The sequence below is a fragment of the Notamacropus eugenii genome, chromosome 3 (assembly GCF_028372415.1).
Source record: "Notamacropus eugenii isolate mMacEug1 chromosome 3, mMacEug1.pri_v2, whole genome shotgun sequence".
NCBI lineage: Eukaryota > Metazoa > Chordata > Mammalia > Diprotodontia > Macropodidae > Notamacropus > Notamacropus eugenii.
This window is the reverse complement of record NC_092874.1, coordinates 290899331-290916414: the sequence shown is the minus strand read 5'-3', so window position 1 is coordinate 290916414 and position 17084 is coordinate 290899331. Positions and strand designations below refer to the sequence as shown.

Below are 17084 nucleotides of genomic sequence, written 5' to 3'. Positions count from 1 at the left end.
CATAGAATCTTACAATGTCAGAAATGGGAGGGGCCTTAGAACACAAAATATCTGTCAGAGTTGGGAGGGGCCATGGGGGCAGAGTGATCATCCAGGGTGATGGGGAATTATGGAGAGACAGAAGTTCAGAGAGTCAGAGGTGGAGCTCTGAGAGGAATGAAGGAATTCTAGCTTTTGGCCTCCTAGGGAATCAATGACTTCTGGGATAGCCTTTAAGATTACATCCATCTCTAAATGAGACTCATGATGGTAACTGATCCTCATCACCCTCTCCGCTTCCCCTACTATCACCTCCCTTTCCCTCTCTTGCCCACCCTCTTCTCTCCCCCTCTCTCCCCCATCACCTCCCCTCCCCTTCTCTCCTTTAGCGTTCCCTCTCTCTATCCTGTCCCTCCTCTTCCCCTTCCTCCTTCCCTTCTCTCTCATCCAGAATGCATTGCTTCAGGTAAAACATCTTTACCACAAAAGTTGTGGGACCCCAGCCTAAGAGAGAGGCTGAAGTTTCCATGCCGGAATTAGGGTTACATTACACACAAAGATGAACATGCTCACTTCTTGCTGCATTACTATAAGCTTACTCCTCAGTGAAATACATGTGCTGAATGGGGCCAGGCATTGCATTTTCATTAGCTGTCAGTGTTCTTCTCTTCCTTCTCGTAGGAACTTATGAGTGTAGAATGTAAGCACTTTGAGGGCAGAGACTTTATTATTTTTGCTTCTCCTAACCCAGTACCAGGAATAGAGTAGGTGTTTAATAAGTGATCATTGGATTGGGTTGGTAGTGAGTTTCCCTTCACTGGCAGTTTCAAGCAAGGGCTGGATGATCTCTTGTCCAGCATGTTGGAAAGGGGAGTCCTTTTGAGGCATAGGTTGGACCAGCTGGCCTGGGGATTCCTTGGACCTCTGAGATTTTGTGATTCTTTCTATATTTCTTTACCCAAAAGGACCTAAGTTGCTACATGTTCTTTTATCTCCTCTTCAAACATAAACTCTCCACCATTTCTTTCACTTTATCTTCATGATTTGACTCAACTGATTGGGAGGTAAATTAGGGAGGATGTTTGTGCTGCAGCTCATGTTAAAATGAATTTATTTTCATTTATTCATACTTCTTTCCATTTAGCAAAGTGCCTTATGTATGAGTTAAAGTAAATCTAAATCATTCAGACCTCCTAATTAGGGGGCTTAATGGAATACTCTGTGCTCAGGTTTCATTAAGCTCCTCTTCTCTGACAGCAATAAAAATAGATAAATAAGTTGATCAAAGGTCTGATGGAATAAGAGAGCCTTACGGCCTGCCTACTGAATGCCAGTCCTTGGCAGAAGATTCTCTGTGCAGAGAAGACCTGAGTAGAGTTCCAGAGGCCAGTGCTTTCAGGGACAAGAATTGTATAAAAAGTTCTTTGTTAGAGAGAGGCATTGTGTCATGGTATGTCCAAGGAGATCTGGATTCAAGCCCTGCTTTGAACACCTCCTGCCCTGCTCTTGAGGAGTTTACACTCCATTGGAAGGAGGAAGAGGGTGGTAATGTACGCATGATGCAAAGTGACTTACAGAGCACTCTACTACAACTCTGATGTTCTCATTAGAATTGCATATTTTATGTTCTAAGTTTATCTAACATCCTCCATCCGGACTGTCAGCTTTCAAGTGCCATGTGTGTGTAGATGGATAAGTCACTTAACCTCTAAGAACTCCCTTTGTAAAATAAGAGAATTGGATTCAGCACCTTTAAAGTCCATTGTGACTCTAAATCTGTCATTCTGTGATTTATCCTTAGACTAGCTATCCATTCATTTTGAAAAATATTTATGAAACACCACTTTATGATAAGTCCTTTCTTGACTTTGAGGAGAGGTAAGAAGTTGAGCCAAAGTCCTGGAAGTGTTGCTAGCCTCCACTTTTCTGCCATCTCCTTTCCCAGGGTTTTAGCAGGTATCTTAGACCGGTCATTATTCAGATCCTTCCTCTGTTTGCTTTCCATTGCCCTACTGAAATTAGCAGCACCACAAATATCTATCCTTAGACTTATGGAACCATAAATTGTGTTCTGAATAAACAGCAGCCTTAAAGATCACTTCACCCACTCTCCCTGCTCCTCACTTTATAGATGAGGAAGATGAGACCCAGAGAAGCAGAGGACCTCACCTAGGGTCCTATAGAGAGTTTGATAGCACATCTCCCAATTCTGAATCCTACATCTTTTAAACAACAAGAGGGAATTTTGTTGAATGGAACAGGTAGAATAGTGCTTAACAGGACCTTTGATGACAAGGAAAAGACATGGGGAAATAGAGAAGAGGCCCATGAAAATATGAAAAACAGCAGCACACCATGTACCTGTAATGTCATGTAAAGACCAGGAACTGGGACTCAGGAAAGATTTGGATTTGAATATCAACCCTTGTTGACCACAAGTGGGATGACTGTAAGCAAATCGCTTCCCATCTCTCATTCCCTCTGTCCTCATCTACCAAATGTGAAGAATGATTCCCAACACTACCTGTCTATCGTGAAGATCAAATGAAATAATTCATCTAAGGTGCTTGGCAAACTTGTGATTCACTCTGGGAATATTTTGTTTCAAACATCCTTTGAAAATTGTGCATGTGTGAGGGTGTGTGAATGTATGTGGTATGTGCTATGTCTGTGTGCATGTCGTATCTCTGAATGTGTAGTCTCCTCCTCCTCCCTCTTCTCCTTTTTCTTCTCCTCCTCCTTCTCCTCCCTTTTCTTCTCTTTCTCCTTTCTTCCTTCTCCATCTCTCCTCTATAATATAAATATGCATTGTGTGTATATATACATATATCTATATACACACATACATATGGATGTGTACATAACATGTGTGCACATTCACAAGCTGTTTGTGAATATATATACATATATATATGTGCTGTATATATTTCAATATGTACTTTTTGTCTCCCACACTGTCCAATAAATGTAAGTTCCTTGAGAGCAGAAGTTTTATTTTTTTCTTTCTATTTCTATCCCCTGTGCCTAGAACAGTGTCTGACACACAAGTGATTTTTTAATTGATTGACATACCTCACAGTTCCTGTTTGACAGAGCTTAGAGTCACAAAATGAGTGTTACCATAATATAACACATTTAGAATGAACCTAAAATTCGAAAATAAGTCTAACTTGACTTCCCTGTGCCCTAAATCTGGACATCTTTATGGGTCGGATGCTTGCTAACTAATTAATCCTCCTTCCCTTTTTCTCTTTCTCTGTCTCCTTCATTCAGTCGGAGGTCTCCTGGATCCCCAACAAACACTACTCTGGAATATATGGTCTGATGAAACTGGTTCTGACCAAGACCCTTCCTGCCAACCTGGAGCGAGTCATCGTACTGGACACAGACATTACTTTTGCCACTGACATTGCTGAGCTCTGGGCTGTGTTCCACAAATTCAAAGGTAAAAGTGATTGTTTTTTTTTTGAGAAGAGAGATTTGCCCCCAAAGCACCCAACGCATTCACAGTGAAGATTGGCCCAATTTTCTCTTATTCATGGATAATCCGAGCAGGGGATAAGTCCAACATTGATTGTTCGGTTTTTTATGTTGTTTTACTCAAAGAAGACAGAGATTCACCTAATTAATGGCATTTGGATTATTGCTAATACTTGAATTAGTCTTTGTTTTTATAATCAAAAAGGAGTTGAAGGATAGGCATAGATCATGTCAACAGAATAGGGGATTTAAAATCAGAAGATTCCTAGTTTAAATCCTAGTCTACCATTTGTTACTTCAGGGATCTTCATTTAGCCTCCCTGGGATTTGGTTTCATTATCTTTAAAATGGTGATGGGGAGAAGTTTTGGAATGAGTGATCTCCAAAGTCCCTTCTACCTCTGAACTTATGCATGATCTTATAATCCTAAGAATTATCTTAATGTACACCATCAAATGGTGGGAGAAGGTGATCCAAAGACCTGGTCAGTAGTTGGGGCAAGCCAGTTTGTGTTTAACAGTCTATCATAGGTAGTATGCTGTGTTCCTTTTGGATACAACTGGTAGTGATCTAAAGTGTTGTTACTTTTGACTTGTGAGGTCAAAGAGGAAAGGTTACTTGCGGGGTGGAGATACCTGGAGAGTCTTTAGAAAGGTACTTTACCCGCTATTACTGTTCACTTTGTGCTATTAATTAGAGCTTCATTTATGATTGTTTAAGTAGGTTGGCATTGGTTAGCTAATACCACTAAAGCAGAGATTCTTAACATGGGGATCCATGAATTTGTGGATGGATGGATAACTATATTTAAATGTGAATTGGGTTTTTTTTTTTTATAATCCTTTTGTGTTTTTTCTTTGCATTTAAAACCATTATTCTAAGAAGGGTCTGTAGGCTTTGTCTGATTTTCAAAGGGGATCATGATGCAAAAAGGGTTAAGGAGTCCTGTGTTAATCCCTCCTATGCACTTGATAGTACAGTTTGTTACAGGGTAATGCAGGGTAAACTTTGGTAATATGAAGAGTGATAGGTTAACAGAATGTGATTGAGCCAAAGGTGTATGTGTGTGTGTGTGTGTGTATATATATGTGTGTGTGTGTGTGTGTGTATATGTATATGTGTATGTATGTGTATATATGCACGTGTACATATATGTATTATATATACTTGCATATACACATATGTATATATGCATGTATATGTCTGTATAAATTATATATGCATGTACATATATGAGTATGTGGGAGGGGTGTATGAAGAGAGACAAAGACAATGTGTAATAAGACTTGAAAGAAATGTAACACCTAAGTATAACAAGGTAACTGTCAACTCTAAACTTCACTCCGTTATCAGCTTAACTAGTTCTTGAAATGAAAAATACAGTTCCTTTTTTTCTTAATATTCCAGTTATCTTTTGATCTTGTTCTGAAAGTACCTAGTTGGCCAGTCTGATGACACCCACCATTCACCTCCCCACTATCATCTTTTGCATAATCATTATTTTTTGTCAGAGGTGGAAATCTTCCTTGTCTCATTGTCACCAGGCAGCCTCAGCAGTGTTGGTATTTTTTAAAATGGTCCTTCATTTTCATGGGGAGTGTGGAGTTAGTAAAGAAGTTTTGAAGTTTCCCCAAGACAACTCAGCCATCTTCTCTTCCTCTTCAGCTCTTGTCTCAGCCTCGGTCTGTCTGCACTGCCTATTCCCCACATACACATTGTTAGACAAGCTCTATTACAAATCCATGCTGCAATCAGGCATTCATTCTTTGTCTATTTGAGTTTTGTTGTGGATGCCAACTATCATGTATCATGTATGTGCCTATGTCAATGAGATGCTACCTGGAATTTCCCCCATTCTGGTCTTTGCCCTGGGGGCTTGTCTATGTGGATCTCTCCCAAGAGTTTCAACCCCCGTGTTGTTTTGTTTTGTTTTCTTTGGGGGAGAGGGGGCAAGTAAAGTGTGTATTCTGAGGTAAACACATTAACAGAGAAAACATGAATCTGAGAAGTTGAGAGCTTCTGGCTACATTGGAATGAGTGCCTCTTATGTTTATGTCTGATACTCCAGTTACTTTAGGAAGTAATCCTTCCCCCACTATAAAAAGAATATGATAAATGCTAGAGTTATCTGGTAGATTCTAATTGATAGTGCCCAACCTGCTCTAATGGAACTCACAGGTAGACATAGAAGGAAGTTGAAAGTATTGCCATCAAAGGAGAATGTCTTTACCTGCTACAGGAATGAATGAGTAAGAATTTTGGGTTTTGGTTTTGTTTTAAGTGCGTACTATGTGCAAAGTTGAGTGTGAAGCATCAGAGATACCAATAGAAAAGTCAGACAGTCACCGTCTGCAGGGAACTCAAATTCTAATGGAGAGAGACCACACATGTGAGGTCTCTACTTCGAGATCAAAGGAAAGGTCCCCTGGTCCTTCGGGTACAGTGGCAAAGCAACAGGCCTCTTTTTAGTCATTCCCACTGATAAAATGAACCAGCAGGCAGTGCCAAGGACCACAGTGGCAAGAACTTTCTTTTCTGGGTTCTCAGTAGCTGCAGTTGTAGCACCTGTGGTTGCCAGGATTCATCTCCACAAAGATTGCTTTCCAGAGTGATGGCTGTGAGAAGCATTTCCATTCTCCAGTCTCTTGGGTTCAGGGTCTTGGACTTTCTCCATCTGGAGCTGAAGGGAGATGCTGCTCAAGGTGCTGATGGTCCTTGGTGCATACTGTCTCCTGTCTCTGTCTCTCTTTTTCTCTGTCTCTCTCCTTCTGTCTCTCCTCTCTCTGTGTCTCTGTCTCTCCCTCCCTCCCCTCTTTCCTTCTCTCTCTCTCTCTCTCTCTCTCTCTTTTTCTCTTTCTCTCTCTCCCTCTCCCTCTCCCTGTCTCTCTCTCTCCCTCCTTCTCTCTCTGTTTCTCCTTCCTTCTCCCTCTTCCTCTCCCTCTCCTTCTCTCTCTGTGCCTCTGTCCCTCCCTCCCCTCTTTCCTTCTACCTCTCCCTCTCCCTCTCTCTCTCAGAGTACCTCACTGCTTCAGGTAGGCTGGTTTGCCTGCCCTGTGTGGGCAGCAGTTGATGGGCACATGTTGACCCCTTGGATGCTGGATGTGAGGGCTGGGCTGGAAGCAGGACCAGTGGCCTAGGAGGTGCTCCCACTCTCAGGGCTCCTGTGCCTATGTAACTTATGGTGGCGGTTGATGGACAATTTTCACTGCTGCCCCCTGCCCCGCTACAATTTGACCTTGGGGATTGGGCTGGAAGAAGTTCTAGGAATTGGGGAGGGAGGTGCTGTTGTTCCTAAGGCTCTTAGATTCAATGTCCTAGACTGTCTCCATCAGAGAAGTGAGGGAAATGGTGGCCAGTATAGTGATAGTGCTGGTTTGTTTTGTCTGGTACATGCTGCCTTCTTTTTCTCCATCCAGATGTTCTTTTTCCTGGACACCGTGTAAAATCCAGGGTACATCAAGACAAAAAAATTAGGGGGAACTATTCTCAAGGAGGTTATATCCTATAGAATTACACATGGGCTAATTTTATTAAGGAAATAAACTTAGAAAAATAGAAGCATGTAATGTTGGAACTGGTTGAAATTCTGGAATATGGAAAGTCAGAGCAGGGAGTGACCTCATAGCACAGAATGTCACTTAGGAGGGACAATAGGTCCCAGGGTGTTTAGAACATTTTGTCAGGGTTGGGAGTGACTTTCTAACAAAGAATGCCACAGCTCAGTAAATGACAGAATTGGGGGGGGGACTTAAAATGTCAAATGTTAGAGATTTGGGGGACCTTAGAACAGAGAACATTAGAGGCCATTTGTACATTAGGCCATAGAGAGTTGGAGCTTGGAAAGCTCTTAGAATAGAGAACATATTCTAACAAGGACCTCAGAGATGATTTGGTCTAATGCTCTCATTTTACATTTAATGAAACTAAGGTTCAGAGAAAGGAAGTAGCTTCATTTCCTGTATCTAAAGGAGGGAGTAAGTTCTGCTTTATCCCTTTTATTTTTTTTTATTTTTTGTCTTTCACTCTTCCTGTCTTGTACTCTTACTGTCTTCTCCCCTTTGCCTCCCCTCTCCTTATTCCCTGCTGTTTCTTGCCTTTTCCTCCCTTCTGTCTTCTCCCTATTTCCTGCTCTCCTGTCTGTCACTGTCTTTGTTTCTCTGTTTTCCTGTTTCCCTATGTCTCTGTCTTAGTCTCTTTCTCTGCTTCTGTCTTCTGAGTCTCTGTCTATCTTCTTCCTCCTGTCTTCCTTTAGTCTCTGTCTCTCTCTGTCTCTCTGTCTCTCTGTCTCTGTCTCTCTCTCTCTCTGTCTCTGTCGCTCTCTCTCTGTCCCTCTGTCTCTGTCTCTGTCTCTCTCTCTGTCTCTGTCTCTCTGTCTCTCTCTCTCTCTCTCTGTCTCTCTCTCTCTCTCTCTCTCTCTCTCTCTCTCTCTCTCTCTCTCTCTCTCTCTCTCTGTCTCTCTCTCTCTCTCTGTCTGTCTCTCTGTCTCTCTCTGTCTCTCTCTCTCTCCTCCCTCTCTCCCTCCCTCCCCCCCAGCCTCATCTATCTATGTATAATCCATTTGTCTCTTTATGTCTTATCTTCTGGCTCTTCCTCTCTCTTTCTCATTTCCCCTATTTCTCTCTTTCCCTCTATACCCAAAATACCAAGGCCAGTGGAAAGAAAATCAACCAGTCTTGCCCCTTCCCCCACCCTTCTAGCCTTCCCCCTTTTTGGACAGATGTGTCCAGACACAGCATCCTGTCTTAAGCAAAAGTTTTCTGCCCCTCCCCACCTCCCCCAAGGGAAAGGCATTCATCAGAACTTCTCTTGTGTTCAACGTTCCAAGTGACATTGATATAATTGGTGTTTTTTTCCCCTTCTCCTTTCTCTCTTCCTCTTTAGAGGCTGTGCCAACCCCTCATGCTTAGATCACTGATAGGTTTGATTCCTTAATGGAGCTGTGAATTTCCCCTGAGCCTGAATTTCCTTTTTAATAGAAGCTATTAAAAAGTCTTTTATTTCAGGCTTTAACAGTCCTATTCTCAGTTCCTGCCTTTAGGAGGTCTTGCAGTAACTTTCAAAAGGACCTCTTTGGGACAATCCAGTGGGCTTCCTGAGCTGGTACTTATAGAAGGCTGGCAAATGCTCCTGTTGTCTCCTCATGGGGAGATCATACCCACGCCCTCCTCCCACTTGAGTGATTTCAGAACCACAGACTCTGAGTAGAAGGAATCAGGCCACCAGGGTGTTGGGGAGGTTTGAGTGAGTCACTCCAGGTCTTTGGTGTTTGAACACCTAGAAGGATAAGTGCTGGAGGGAGGGGCAGGACCACCTCCTGTTGGCAGCTGAAAAGGATCCTTGTGAGAAAGCACAACAGAGCAGGAAAAGTTTAGGTTGGAAGACCTGAGTTGGCCAAATCATGAAGCTTAGAGCTAGACAGGATGTCAGAGATCAACCAGTCATCCATTTCAAATCTGGTCTCAGACACTTAATAATAACACTTGCTAGCATTTAGACAAGATTTTCAAAGTACTTTACATGTAGAACCTCATTGGATCTTCTCAACAGAAAGGAGGTGAGTACTATTAGTATGCCCATTTTACAGATGAGGAAACTGAGGCAGTCAGAAGTTTGACTGGCCTACAGTTTCCTACAAATTCCCAGGGTTATTGTGGGATTAAATGAGATATCAAATGTAAAGAACTTTGCAATGTTATTCTCTTTCTCAGGAGGAAGAGATATCATTATTATCAATATTAGTCCAAACCTCCTTATACCATGAGGAAGTAGAGGAAAGGTGACTGGCACAAGGCTATATAGGCATCCTGAGATTTCACGGTTGAAAGGAACCTGAGTCCAACTTGCATCTGTGACAAGTCATGATCTAGCCTTTGCCCCAGGACCTTCAATGAAGGGGGATTCCACCTCTTCTCCTCTTAGACAGTTTACCCACCCCCAGCATCAAGACCTTGTGTGTGTGTGTGTGTGTGTGTGTGTGTGTGTGTGTGTGTGTGTCTGTGTGTGTATCCCTTTAGTTATCATTCCCCACCCTACCCACCAATTACTCCCATCAGAACAAATATAATCCCAGCCTTTCTAGTCCATAAAGATGCTGTCAATTAATTGACAGATGTTTATTAAGTTCAGCATCCAGACTAAACATCCCCTGTTCCTCCAACTGATTCTCATATAGCATGATCTCTAAGGCCTTCCCTATCCTCATTGCCTCCTCAGGACATATTCCAGCTTATCAAAATCCTCCCTAAAATATGGACTGTGCACATGTTTCTGATGCCATCTGCCTAGACCAGAGGACAGTGATAAAATTTCAGAGCCCAGGAGTAAGTGGCAGAGTTTAAATCATAATTAAGTCATCTGATGCCAAATCTAAGATTCTGGATCTCACTTCAATATCAACTGCAGGACCTTGAACTAGGCTCCTACCACATTGGTGCCTTGTTTTCCATAAATTATAAAATGCCAGTAGACACACTTGTTTTTATCTATCCCGGAATTTTTATGTGCAAATATGAAAAAAATGTAAATGCACATATACCGAAAGGGAACCTGTCAAATGATGGCATTCTAGAAAGCAGTAGCGTGATCATAAAATCATAGATTTAAGCATGGAAGAAGCCTTAAGGCCACCTAAGTCAACCCCCTCCTTTTATAGTTGAGCACATGGAGGCCTGTAGAAGGGAAGTGATCTGTTCAATATCGCAGAGATACTATCATAGGACCGTAATTTTAGAACGAAAGGAGACTTTTATGATTTTATTTAAGCCTACCCCTCCCTCATTTTACAGATGAGGAAACTGAGGTCCTTAGATGGGACATGACTTGCTCTAGGTCATAACCAGCTAGAGTTAGAAGGACCTCAGAAGCTATCCATTCCAATTCCTTCATTTTATTGATGAGAAAACTGAAGTTCAAACAGGTGAAGTCATTTAACTAGGGTGATGAGGGTCATTCTTGAATTCATGCCCAGTACTTTGATCTGCTCCACCACACTACCTCTCTGCTGTGGTTGAAAGAGAATGAACTGTGCAACCAGCCAGAATGTATGGATTCCAGTCCTACTTCTGGCATTTACCACCTATGGGACCCTGGGCAAGTCATCTAATCTTTAAAATAGGAATTAATATCTTCAAATCCAGGTTTGACTGAATGGCATCTAAAGTCCTTTTCAGCTCGAACTTGATGATCCTATATTGTTGGCCTCTAGTACTACTGGGAATAAGAATCTCAACTTTACACTAGCACCTGGTCTTCCAACCTTTCAGTTGTAATGTAACCTGGAGCCAATAGCAATGCCCCTTTTGTGCTAGAAGTTTGGGCAACCAATCAGAAGAGACCTTGAAGTTCAAGTGATGAAAGACGGCTCTCCATCCCTGCCTCCTCCTAGTACCATATATGGCAATGCCTGCCATATAATTCACGTTGCTGCACATGCACTTTTCACTTAGGAGGCATTTCACATGCGTCATCTCATTTAATGCATACAGCACAATATTACAGGGTAGGAGTAGTACTAGTACTTTTTCCTATTTTACAGAAGAGATAATGAGACTCAGGCCATCTACTTGCTCAAAGCCACCTAACTAGTTAGAGTTAGATCAGAAATTCGAACTTAGGTCATCTGTCTCTGATTCCACAAGTTTAAAGGACCTTGATTGGCCACTTCTTTGCCTACAGACTTAGAAGCAGTAGGCAGATGTTGTAGAATTCAAACCTGATGTTGGGAGAGAGAAAAGCATTCTGATCAATTAGAGCTATTTCCAAACAGAATGAGCACATAGAAAGATAGTGAGTGCTTATTGGAGATCATCAAGCAGAGGCTGAATAATCACTTGTTACATTCATCCCTCACGATCTAACCCCTCAGTTTACATTTCCATATGTATTGCTGCTCATTGCTGCCCTCCCAGGACACTTTGGTCCAGTCAGACTGACCTTTTTGCTGATACTTAATATGTTATGCTTGATCTGCCACCCTGTGTCCTTGCACTGACTTTTATCGTACCTACAATGTTCTCCCTTGCTCACTTCTGTCACTTAGAATCCTGTGTTCCCTTCAAGGCTCATCTCACATGATGCATTCTGCATGAGCCCTTTCCTGGTTTTCCCCAGAGGCTAATGCATTACCCCCAAGTCACCTTATATTTGTTTTAGATCTACCCAGATATCTACCTGTCTCTGCCCGCTTGAATGGACTTTTGCCTTTGAGTCCCTAGCACATAGGACAGTGCTTAGCACTTCCTAGACACTTGAAAAATATTTGTTGATTGATTACTTGATCGATATTAAAGTGGGGATTTCTATTGCCTGTGGGTTGAACTACATGGCTTCTTGGGTCTTTTTCCAACTCTAGAATCCTAATATGATTCCATAACTTCTTGAGAATTTACAAAGTGTTAATTTTCAGATATTAACTAAATTGAAAGGACTCTGAGTTTACTTCCATTTATGGAATTCTGGCACTGTAGGGAACTGATATGTCTGATTGCTCCATAGCATGGGCAGCCAAGATGAACACCTTTAATCTGAGTCTTCTCCATTAAGTCCAAGACTTAGTACAATTTGTAAGTCTCTGGGTTCAAGAGAGATACAACATGGAGCCGTTAAACTCCACAGAATCTCAGCATCTCAAAGTTAGAGGGAACCCCCAAAACCCTGTAGTTCAAGCTGCATCTGAATGGGAATGTCTTTTAAAGTATTCATCACTCCACAGACTTCATGAAAACTAGAAAATACCGAGCTTTAAAACATTCAAACCATTCATTGGTTAAGGAGACAATAAAGCTTCTTGAAGGCAGGGAGTGTTTGATTTTCATCTTTGATTCCCCAGACCTATCACAATGCCTCACATATTGCAGGTGCTTAATAAATGTTTATCAAGTGTGGATCATAGGACTTTGAATTTGAAGAGACCATAGAATTTTCTGTGCCTCAGTTCCCTCATCTGAAAAATAGAGGGGAAATGGACTTGGTGGCCTCTAAGGTCCCTTTTAGTTCTAAATCTATAGAATTCTAGGATAGTTTAGTTGAATCCCCAGGTTCTACGAGTGAGAAATGGGGAGGGAGGGCTGAGGTGCAATGACTTGGCCATGGTCACACAACTAAGAAGTAGAGAACATGCAATGGTGAGTATTTGTTTCTAAAATTGGCATTTGTACAAGTTGTGTGGATGTGTAAGTCAGACCTTGATCTCTGAAAGTCTTTATATTTTTCCTTCCATATACTTTGTCTGTGGTATCTTTTTCTTCTTCCCTCCTTTAAAATCTCCCTTCTTTACTCCCTTTCTCTTCTTTTTCCTCCTAACCATTCTTGAGAAGTAGTGGGACATTGTGGAAAGAGAGCTGTATTTGGAGACAGAAACTGACTGAATTCTCTGCTCTTCTGCTGCTTTCTACCTGTGTCTCCTTGGCTGTGTCATGTGACCTCTGTGGTCCTCAGTTCCTCATCTATAAAATGGATTCGATGAGTCCCTCTGAGTTCCTTCTGGTATCAGATCCGTGTTCTAAGACACTGACTCTTTCCCTCTCCTCTTCTGTTACTTCCCTTCCCTCCAATCTACCTCCCTTCTCTCTCCCTCTTCTTTCCTTCTCTCACACCCTCTTGTCCTCTCCTCACCTTCATCTCTCTTGTTCTCCCATTCTATCATTCTCTCCCAATTTCTCTCCATCCAAAGGAAGCCCTAATGCTTCTCTTTTCTTGATTTAAGATGGAGTTGGTGGAAATCAAAGTCATCCCTTCAGTACTGACTGCCTGTATGCGTGTGAGGAGTGTCTCTCTGATTAAAGCTGCCTTTTCTAAGGTTGTCTGCCTGACTTCCCTCCTGTGGCTGAGTTTACGCAGGTCCCCTACTCATCTCACATCGGCTACTGACAGTTCAGAAACTTGAGGGAATATTTTTGCCTCAGGGAAGAAAAACAGAATTTAAAAAGATATAAATTCTCATATGAACTGCTTTAAAATGGTACTTGCAGTGAGGATCTGTATGGTAATGGATCTTTGTTGGCCAAAGCCATTGGAATTCTGGACAATAAAGAATTGGATGGGACCTGTGTTCTTTGCATCATTTTCTAAGTGCCAGAGCAGCTGCTTTTAAACTGTATTTCCCTGTTGTGTTTTTATTCTTCAACAAGCTTAGTATTGATAGATCCTCTCCTACCTTTCCCTAACTTCTGGGTAGATCTTTCACCAGTTGCCAATGTTTGATATTCAATTTCCATTGTCAACTCTTAGAATCCTGTGATTCCCTTCTCTTGAAGTTGCTTTCTGTCCTCCCCTGCTTTTGCCTTTATTTCTCCTGTTTATCACAGTTCTTCCACATAAACCCCTTGACTTTTAAGAGGCTAATAAGTATCACTTCATTTTTAGTGTTTGTGTACCACATTCAATCATTCAACCACAAATTTAGCCACCAACTATTTCTCCAGGTAAGGGAGGTACCAAGACAAAAGCCAAAGTTCATGCTAATTGACTAAGTGACTGGAAGCTCCAATCCTTTATGGACTTAAATTCTATGGACTTCAGCAGCTCAGGTAGAGAGGATTGAGGACCAGACAGGAAGTCAGAAGTCCTATGTTGGGACCTTGGCTCTGTAGCTCACTGCCCGTGTTACCTTGCAGAAGTCCTTTCATCTTTCTGGGTGTCAATTTCTACTTCCCTAAAATGACAGGGCTAGACAATGGCTAAGTTTTCTTCTTGCTCTAAATCCTAAAGCTCTACATAACTGAGCTTGGAAAAGTCAACTATCCTCTCTAGACTCAGTTTCCTCCTCTATTAAAAAAGGGGGGAGTTAGACTCAATGACCTCTATATTTCCTTCTTGGCATTCCATCTTATGTTCATAATTATGGAAGTGATGGTGTTTGTCATTCAATAACTACCTTAGCATTGGTTATTTTGAAAGAGAGTGCTGTCCATTGATAATTTGATACAACTGGTATTGGCTAAGAAGAGAAGGATGACTTCAATGTGTGTGGTGAATGCTGAGATTGGTGGTTTCTTTGCCATTCATGTTGGAATTGAAAATGTACCAAGAAGAAAAAAAGTCTTATTTTTATTTGTTTTTAAATGAATTCACTCATACACAGTCACCATTATTTCCTTCCCTAAGGACCTTAGTATTCTCCCAACCCACCAGAAAGAGAAGGCTGCTCCTGGCATTAAGGATAGGTTTTGAAGGTGGAAGTTTTGAAGTTGGTTGAGTTTAATGGAGTGCTAATTATTTGACAGTGAGCATGATGTGGAAGTACAAAGAGAGCCAGTAAGATGATTAGTGTGGAGGTGGTAACAGTGTGAATGAAAAGTTTAGCACATGTGCCAGGGGGAAAGCAGTTGAAATCCGTCAAGTCTCCACATTTCAGTGTTGCAGAAAGACTTCAGGGTCCATCCAGGCCAACTTGTACAGAGCAAAACTTCCATCTACAGCAGGCTGACAAACAGTCCCCTAGTCCTCCAGACTTAGAATACTTCCTTGGGGCTGAACTCTTTTCACCACCAAAAAGAAATCTTTTGGAGTTTACTTCTCATTTTACCTTGGCCTTAGGAACCCAAACAAAATGGGTAAATCTCTTGAGTTTGCTAAAGGCTTGATCCTTTCCCTCCAGACCTACACAGTCCATGTAACTCACAGTACTGATAATTTCTCCCCAATAGTGGTTCTCTGATACTCCTAAGCTCCAGCTTCAGTCTGACTCTGAAATTCCTCTTTTTCATCCATAGACTCCCATGTTTCTCTCTAGGAACCTTGATCCAGTAACATGGAATTGTCCAGATAGTTCTTCTTTGTATTGTGCTAAAAGGATTCCAGGTTTTTTCTATTGTCCTACTAATGTCACTTCACTAGTGGCCTGCTCAGGTTCCTTGAGGTGCCATCTTGCTCCAGGAATTTCTCAATGTATCATCACTATCATCTCTGGCATTACATTATTATCAGCCTTCCTGGAGACATAGGGTTCTCTGTCCAACCCCCTCACTTGAAAGATAAGCAGAACAGGACTCAGAGAGAGGCACTTACATGGGTGGCAAATGGCAAAACAGGTTTCAAAGCCATATGCTGTGACTCTAAGTCCTATCTTCTTTCTTTTAATTTTCTTTTTCCCCCCATGATCCTCCTACTTTACCATGTTGTCACTCAGATACATGCACTGCCAAGTGAAAAACCAATGTTTAGGTCATCCCAAGCTACTTAGTCTCTTCTTTTTAGATGAAAGTTGATCTTGACCCACCAAAAAGTATGGCGCTTAGGTGGCATAGTGGATCAAGTGCTGGGCTTAGAGTCAGGAAGCCTTGAGTTTGAAACTTGATCCAGATCCTTCTTAGCTGTCTGAGCCTAGGCAAGTGACTTAACTGCTCTGTGCCTCAGTTTCCTCATCTGTAAAAAAGAATTATCCTGGGTATGTCCAAATTTATGAATCTTACGATGCTCCTTTCACAATTGTAAGACAGACACTGAATTCTCAGCTCTCTATATCTTTGGAGAGAAGATCGCTATTTATCGTTCAGTGAACATCACAAGGACATAAGAGGATTTTCCCTCTAAATACATGTACAGATATTATTAAAGGAAAGTAATATATGATGAGGATGTGGCTTGTCAGGAAGACAAATCCGTTATGTCTCCTTCCTGCACAGCATGGCCAGGCTCTTCCATCTGCACGTAGGCAGTGGGCAGAGTAGCACAGGCAGGGGCCTTATTGAGATGGATGGCCTTGGGTTTTGAAGACATCCTGTCAGCCTGCCCAGGTTCATTTGTAAACAACCACCAGCGTTCAGAGGAGAGCAGTCAGAGTTTTTTATTAAAAGTCATTTCCACCAAGGGAGGTTGTTCAAATTTGTTTTCCTGCTCTGTTTATTTACCAGTGGCAATGGGAAGTTGGGGGGAAGGGCATGCAGAGGTAAGAAGGGAGAGCATGCCAGATGTGGGGATCATCCTCTGCATAGAAATACAGACAGGAGATTCAGTGCTGAGCAGGAGATCATGCTTTTCAAAGTTTGTTTTGACCTTTGAAGAGTACTAGAAACATTCTTTTTAGACATCAATTCCTATTTTTTTAAAAAGAATTTTTGATCAGACACTCTTAGGTTAGTTACCTTTCCATATTTATTTAACGTCACCGCACTTCATGGATTCTTCATTTCAGCCAGATTTGCTTGTCTGTTCCTCCTCCATCTCTTGCCCCTGTGTCTTTGTACAGATTATCACCCTTGCCTGGAATGCTCTTCCTTCAAGTCTTAAAGTTCTTGGATTCTTTAAATATGTGACTTACGAGAACCTCCTATGATAATGTCTTTCCTGGCACTTCCAGTTTTTATTCTTCTCTCTTCTCAAGCCATCCTGAGGTTTTTTGTTTTTGTTTTTTTTCTTTTGGTATCTGGTTAATGATTTTATTGCCTTCTGCCAGTACAATATAAACTCCTTGAAGGCAGGGCCTGGGTTTTTTGTTTGTTTGTTTTAGTTTTATCTTTTAATTTCCATTGTCCAGTACAGCCTTTGGTATATATCTATTATTTAAGGAATGTTTATTAAAGCAAATTGGTTTTGGTTCAGTATTTAATATGATAAAAATTAACAGTAGATTGTTTTGGGGAGTGAGTTAATCAATCAATCATTGAATTATTGATTAAGTACCTACT

General features: G+C 41.6%; 1 protein-coding gene across 2 annotated transcripts in view; it reads left to right on the top strand.

Moving 5' to 3' along the window:
- The window catches only part of LARGE1 (LARGE xylosyl- and glucuronyltransferase 1), a 611843-nt gene that overhangs the window by 346789 nt on the left and 247970 nt on the right, over positions 1-17084 (top strand). For both annotated transcript variants that reach the window (XM_072655854.1, XM_072655855.1), the window contains exon 6: positions 3253-3424. In XM_072655854.1, the coding sequence (XP_072511955.1) occupies positions 3253-3424 (172 nt within the window). The remainder of the gene's footprint in view (positions 1-3252; positions 3425-17084) is intronic.